The sequence below is a fragment of the Octodon degus genome, unplaced genomic scaffold, assembly GCF_000260255.1.
Source record: "Octodon degus isolate 3935 unplaced genomic scaffold, OctDeg1.0 scaffold00044, whole genome shotgun sequence".
Taxonomy (NCBI): Eukaryota; Metazoa; Chordata; class Mammalia; order Rodentia; family Octodontidae; genus Octodon; species Octodon degus.
The window spans coordinates 9,542,000-9,549,663 of record NW_004524620.1 but is presented as its reverse complement, the minus strand read 5'-3'; the positions used below and the strand labels follow the sequence as shown (position 1 = coordinate 9,549,663).

At 38.5% G+C, this 7,664-nt stretch overlaps 1 protein-coding gene across 1 annotated transcript in view; it reads right to left on the bottom strand.

The window, feature by feature from the left end:
- Positions 1-7,664, bottom strand: part of Ccdc171 (coiled-coil domain containing 171) — a 533,698-nt gene that overhangs the window by 451,330 nt on the left and 74,704 nt on the right. The window contains exon 8 of the mRNA XM_023715854.1: positions 2,578-2,670. Coding sequence (XP_023571622.1) covers positions 2,578-2,670 — 93 coding nt within the window. The remainder of the gene's footprint in view (positions 1-2,577; positions 2,671-7,664) is intronic.

Here is a 7,664-nt window from a genome sequence, read left to right as displayed (position 1 = left end):
TCAAGCCAGCTATTCCCCTACTGAGAATTTTCCCAGAAGAACTGAAAATGTCATATCATAGTGATATATGTGTACCTATGTTTATAGCAGCACAATTTGTGATAGCCAAATCTTGGAAACAACCAAGATGCCTGTCACATGAGGAATGGTTGAGAAAGATGTGGTATTTTTATACAACAGAATATTACTCAGTTATAAAGAATGATAAACTTGAAGCATTTATATTTAAGTGGATGCCACTTGAAGATATACTCATAAGTGAAATAAACCAGGCCCACATGTGTAAATATTATATAGTCTCCCTAGTATAAGAACTCAAATGAAGAAACACAAATAGGTATAACACAACTAAAAGGAAAGCGAGAACTTGAGGATTGGACAACAAGGAGAGGGTAAGGAGAAAATCTGGGTAACAGGACAGGGACAAAGCCATACATTTATATGCACAAGATGGTCAAGGCAATGATCCTAAGAAACATCAGCAGTTTTTTTAAAACTAGCAGTTAATTGGCAGGATTCTCACCCTGACTAACTATATATGCTGATATCTGTGAACCAAGCAACTGCATTGAAGATAGCAATGTGTAATAGAAGGGCCACACTTGGAATGCCTGTCATTCTGGTCTTCTAAATACACACTTCATGTCATGACATACCAATTATTACTATACTGTCTCACAAGTAAAAGGTTTTTGTTGTTGTTGTTGTTTTTTGTGTTTCTTTTTTTAAATGGGTAATAAATGAAAAAAAAAAAGACACAAGAAAAAGAAAAAAAAAAGTCACATGGCTATCCTGCTACAATTCTGTATATAGTTAGATCTCTAAGTTTCTGTGTAAAAATATGTGTTTATTCCTATTTTTTTTAATTTTTTTTTCTTCATATTCTGTAAGGACTTAATTTCAACACATCAATACTTGATGGAAGGTACCTGTTCCATGTTATGTCTAAGATGTTCGATATTTAGACTGATAGTTAGGGTAAACCTAACTGCATATGTTGCAGGGTAATAATAAGCTTCTCTTCTGGAGGGTTAACAGCCTAAGTTTGCAGATCAAAAATTGGAGAAAAGGAAGGGTGGAAGGTCCTCCAACATTTTGGCCCTAGCCTTTCAAGGTCAGTAAAGACTGAGGACATAGGGGAACCCATACTGTAACATCATATAACTCAGTTGTGCCCCAAATTTTCTGATCAAGGAGATTATGGAGCCACCGAGGAATGTGATCAATGATGAAGTGTGTGCCTAAGGAGAGTCACATGGAGAGAAAACATTCTCTCAGGCTTTCACAGAGAACAAATTGGTCAAGCATTGGCCATGACTCATCCACATGGCTGACAATGACAAAGGATCTGCAAAGTACAGTACAGGGTTACAGGATAAATCCTGAGGGGACTTGACTGACCTTATCAGGTACAAAAGTTACATTTCTTGTTATATAGGTCTGGCTTTATCTAGGTCTTAACCATCCAGCAGAAAAGTATAAAAATAAAATATATAAAGTAAAGCCACATTAATATGCTGAGCTGTAAAAGGCTCTAGTCAACAACTTCTGCAGATAACCCCCTACTATTGTGGACTACTGGACTGTGTTGGATTGTTTTGCTGAACTCAAGCACCTATAATATTTAGATGCCAATAGAATACCCATCTCCGACAGGACTGAACTGGAGAGGGAGGATACAGAGGAAGGACCATTTTATATTTGTATATACAGAATAGTCAGGATAGATGTACGGCTGATTTCGCTTGGTTCAGTGACAGAAAGGATTTGTAGTAGTAGTGTTTGGACGGGATGTCCTGGCTGCTTCTTGTGCTGTGGATGACTGCTGAGAAGATAACAATATACAATGTATTAATTACTGAAAATGTCCTATTAATCAGCTTGGAAAGTGTCTCACTGATATTTTTGCTCAATAAAATAAATAAATAATAATAATAATAATAATTTGAATGCAGAATGTTTCCCTCAGATCCAAGTATTAAAGGCATGGCTCACAGGACAGCACTATTTGAATGTGCTGTGGACCTTCAGGAAGCAGGGCCTCAGGGAGGTCCTTGGTTACTAACAGTCTGCTTTTGAGGGAAATGCAGCCCCCCCTCCCCCACCACCACCACACGCTCTGCTCTCTGAGCAATTTGCTCTGCCGTGAGCTCCTGCCCTGATGTGCTGCATCTCCAAAGGCCCAAAGAAATATGGCCGCTCAGTCAGGACCCGAAGCTCCAGATCAATAAGCCAAAATGCCCTTCTCTCTTTTAAATTCGCTGTCTCAGATATTCTGTTCCAGTGCCAGGAGACTTACAGATAAACAGGCCCCTGGCTCTGTCACTACTATACTACTGTGGCACACAAGCAATCATAGAAGAAATCAAATTTCCCAAGAATAAGTAGTAGGTGAGACCCAACCTCAAGGCTGCAACGTGCCAACTCCGTAAATGCGTCCTTATCCTAAATGGAACAAGTCTCATCATAACGCATTATCCATTCTAGATTCATACCCCAGTTTTCTGAAAATAGCTCTTTTCCTGTTAGAACACAATTTAAGAGAATTTATACCAAAAATATCTTTTTACATTTTACCTGAATAATTTCAGAATTAAATTTTGATTCCAAATGTGCTGCTCTTTCTGCTTCAATGTTTTCTTCCAGTTTCCTCACTCTTAGGGTAGTTGCCTGAAAGAAAATTACAAGTTTAACAGTCTAGTGTGGTGGTGCACACCTATAATCCCAGCGCTTGGGAGGCTGAGGCAAAGGACTGCTGTAAGTTCAAGGCCAGCCTGGGCTACTTAATGAATTCAAGGTCAGCTTAAACTGCATAGTGAGATCCTGTCTCCATTAAAAAAATAAAAAAAATTTTTAAAAGGTGAGCTCATGCACACTGACATTTAAAGCAGACACAGATCACTATATTCCAGAACTGTACTTAACACTTTAGATGACTTTAGCGATGATCTCAATTTTGCACTTCACTTTGCAGGAGCGAAGTACAAGCATTAAGCTCAGGAAGACTGCTCCAGAATGGGCGCCTTCTGTTAACCTTTCCACCGCGGAGACTCTTTCTGCCCTTTCGTGATGCTTTCCTCCAACCCTTGCCACCCCCACGTGAATGCTCACCTGCTTTCCATCTTTAGAAAGCAGCTTGTATTTTCTGAAACTTCCAGTAAATTAAATCTCACAATGTACCCTTCATTGGCTGGCCCTTTCCCCTTCCCTGAGTATTTTGAGATTTCACATACACAACTGCATGTATAATTCATTCCTTTTATTCTTAAACTGTGTTCCACACACTGATGCACAACAACTAAGTCTCTCTATTCACCCGCTGACAGGACAGCTATGTGAGTTGTTTCTAGTTGGGCCATCAGGTAAAAACACATAAAGTGTTGTGAACATTTCCACACAAGTCTTTTTAGTCTTTTTCAGTTCTCCAGGACAAGCAGGGCAGAGCAGAATGACTAGGCTAATAGCAGGTATACACTGAATATTTTTCAACCCTGCCCCAACTTTCCTAAGAGGTAATGATAATTTATATTCCTAACAGCAAGGTATAGGATTTCCCCGCTGTCCCACACCCTCCCTAACACTTATACAGTCATTTATGTTGTTTTAGACATCCAAATGTGCCTCGACTAGCATGTCACTTTAGTTTCGTAGTAACAATGACCCTAAGCATCTCTTCATCGATTGTCTCATTAGACAAAGTATTTACTCAAAACTTTGTTCACAGACACAGGTCTTTTGCAAAAGGGAAGAGAACCGGAGATGGAGGACGCTGGGGACAGTGGGAAGGACAGGGATGAAGAAAGCACTGAACATGTTCTGCCCATGTGCCACTCCCCAGGATGAATGTGATCATTACGTACTGCAAAGACATACCTATATCTACAAGAAGAAAACAATCTTGGCTGGTGCGGCACCTGGACATGGAGCCCCGGGCCCTGCGCACACTAGCCCAGAGCCCACGTGTGCTGTGTAAGAACTACAGCACAGAGCTATACCTCCAGCACCCCTCATTTTTTGTGTCACTTTTCAATTTAGTTATTTTCACACTGTTGAATTTTGAAAGTTCATTAAATAATCTGTATGCATTTTTCTTGGATATATGATTTGCAAATATTTTCTACAAATCTACATACTGTCTTTTCATTCTTTTAACAATTCATAAAGCAAAATTTTTTTGTTATGATGAAGTCTAATTTTTCAAGGCGCAAACCATTTCTGCACCCAAACAGGAGTCAAAAGCTGTACTAATGCTATTATTGTTGACAAAATGCAATCCCATAAAGCCCTGGGTTCCTAGGGGCCAGGGAGATGGCTCAGTGGAATAAGCGCTTCCCTGGCAAATGCAAGGGCCTAAGTTCAATCCCCGGTTCCGCAAAAAAGAAAAATTACATGTCTTACTTAGGGGGCCTGCACCTTAGCTCAGTTCTTTAAGTAGCTGCTTCAACAAAGTAGTCAGGCTCAGGTTGCTGTGGTTTGAACCCCACAACTCTAGCCAGCCAAAACTGCCTTGAAGGCATTCGGAGCCAAAAAAAAAGAAAAAAAAAAAAAAATATATATATATATATATATATCCTTCTGCCATAAAGCCCTAGGTCCCTAAAAAAAAGAATTGGTGATGACTGAATGTCTCCAAGCAGCAGGGAAACTAGGGCTACAGAACACCCAACATGTCGCAGGATAAAGCAAAAAATTAAATCACTAGCAGCATATTAGTCACATATGGACAGTCCAATAGTGATAAAGGCATCATTAACTTTATCTCCCTTACTGAATATATTTCAAAGTCAAGGAACTATGTGCCTTGTAAGGGTGAATTGTATGATACACAAAATATATATCAATTAAAAAGAGTAAAAGGGTCAAGAACAATGTCAAAAAATTGACACCCACATAACTTAAACTCTTCTTTCCCTTCGTGGAAAAAAATCCTTAAGCTACTGACCTTAGTTTCTTAGAACAAGGGCATCCAAAGATTGTGGGGTGCTTTATAAAGCATGGCGCATACTTATCACAAAGAAATCCTTATGTTAACGCAGATGAGAATCAACATTAACCTAGGCAGACCTAATATGAACAAAAAACTCACATACGCCTTACAGGATGACGTTTTTGCCTTTAAGGAATTAATGTTGAATTTGTCAGCATCTACTATGCTCATCATAGATTCTGTAAGTAGGAATCTAGCCCAATCACAAAGAAATGGTCCATAGGAGGAGAAAATAGAAGATTTTTTAAACTACTAAAGGAAAGAAGAAATTAGTCTAACAAAGTTAAAATACTTTTTCTCATTCCAAAAGGCATATTATGTAGATTTCTCTTTTAAAATGACAATCATGTATTTTCAGAGTCAGCAACATGCGGTACCAGGGATCAAACCCAGGTCCTTGTTCTTGCTAGGCAGACGCTTAGACCACTGAGTTATCTCCCCAGACCTTCATGTATTTTCTTAAAATACATTAAGTGAAAAAGCAACTAACAATCCAATTATATTATATATATATATATATATATATATATACACATATATATGTGTGTGTATATATACACCTACACTTCTACTCAGGAAGTTAAGAGGATCTACTTTTTCCAGTCTTAACTGAAACCAAATGGTCGAAAAACTAACAGAGCAACTCTTTATTTTCAAAACGTTTCTGTTTTGAATGAAATGTCAAAAAGAAAACAAATTTATAAGCTGTTTATTACTACTGAAACTACTGATATATTAATAAGGATAGTAAGAAAAACTTTCAAAGTTTACACAGACTACTTCCCAGAGTCTAGGAGAATAACTAAAGTTTTCCTAATAATTTTTGGCAAATTAATTCTTATATCCACCAGAGGGTGCTAGAGAAACACCAGCATGCTGTTCAAAGAAAAATAAAAAATAAAAAAATAAGAAGAAATGAAAAATAAATAAGAAAAATAAAAGATAAAAATTAGTGCAACATTCCTAAATGCCTCACTGGCATTTAATCCTAATACAATCAACAAAGCAAGGGCATAAAGCATAGCAGAATTCTGATTAAAATACAAACTTTAACACAAATTCATATACTTAACTAATCAGGTTACTTAACTATATACCACTTTGCCTCTAATTCAATGATCACACTGTATGAAATCTGTTCCCTAACACTAAGAACACCTTTTTTTTTTTTTTTGGTGCCAGTGATTTGGTACCGCCTTGCCAGGCAGGCGGTAGCCACTAAGTTATCTCACTGGCCCTTAGGAACATCTTCATCCCATATTCAATCCTTTATTAGCTATTTTGCCATGTTCCACCCCACTGAAATAATATACTCTGAAGAGATTTTGATTTTAGTAAGAATTGAGTTTTTCTCCCTCCCTCTCCTCCTCTTTCCATATATATTATATACTATATGTTGCATATAATCCGATTTGTACCTAATTAAATCACATTAGGCCCAGTTAGATAACCTACTGTATGTTTTTAAAATGAGCTTTTGGCCGGGTGTGGCAGTGCACACCTGTAATCCTAGCATGGGGGGGAGGGGCGCAGGAGGATCACTACAAGTCCAAGGCCAGCCTGAACTACACAGTGAAACCCTGTCTCCAGGAGACAACAAAATGAGCTTTCCATCACTGCAGAAGGCAACAGAAACCCACCTTTCGGCACCTGCTGCCTTATCACAGACCAGGAGCGCCGCCACTCCGAGTCAGCAGGAGAATGCAGCAGGCGCTCTGCACACCACATTTGCTTCTGCAGCTCCCAGGCCCTACTCCAAAAGGTCAGAAACCATGTGCAGCAGATATGCTACAAGACTGAGCAAACATCACATGCACACCACATTCCTTTCCTCCTCAAATACAATATACTCAACTGAAGATAATATGTAAACAAAGAAATTAGTCAAGCAAAAATTTTTATCTATAAATCTAGCCTGCTAAAATAGACACAAAAAAAAAAAAAATAGAGGAAACATCATACAAGTTCATACTAGGTAGCAACTCCTCTGGAGTGGGACATATAGCACTCTTTCCCAAACAGTTACAAAGTTTATCCCAGAATGTCTAACAGTTTATATAAATAGAAAGCAATTGTTGGGCCAGGGAGATAGCTCAGTGGCAAACGCACCTGCCTGGCAAGAGCAAGGTCCTGAGTTTGATCCCCAGCACCAGAAGAAAAAAAAAGCAATTGTTTGTTTAACTGTTTTTCCAGAATTTTTCACCTAATAATTTCCATTAGTGGACACTCTTACAAGTAACCAAGATGGTAGTGATAAACTTCAAAAGGATAATTCTAAGGGACTGGTCATCATAGATCAATTTTACAATGGTATGTCTAGTACTAAGCACAATTTATTTTGTTGTATTTTAATGACCCTAAATAATTTTTCTATATGTTAACAGTTATCTACATTACTTACTCATTACCTGAATGAGGATGGAAATAGTTGCCATGCTTTAAACCCTAAAAATGAAGTGCTCAAACTGTTTTTTATAACCAAAAAAACACCAAAAAGAACCAAAGTTTCCAGGGACGCAGATAAAAACAATCTTTAAAACCATTACTGAGGGGCTGGTAAGATGGCTCAGTGGTCTAAAGCACCCACTTAGAACAAGCTTAGCAAAAGCACAGGGACCACGGTTCAATCCCCCAGCGCCACATGCCAGCCAGTCCCGCCCCCTGGTGGGCTGAGCTG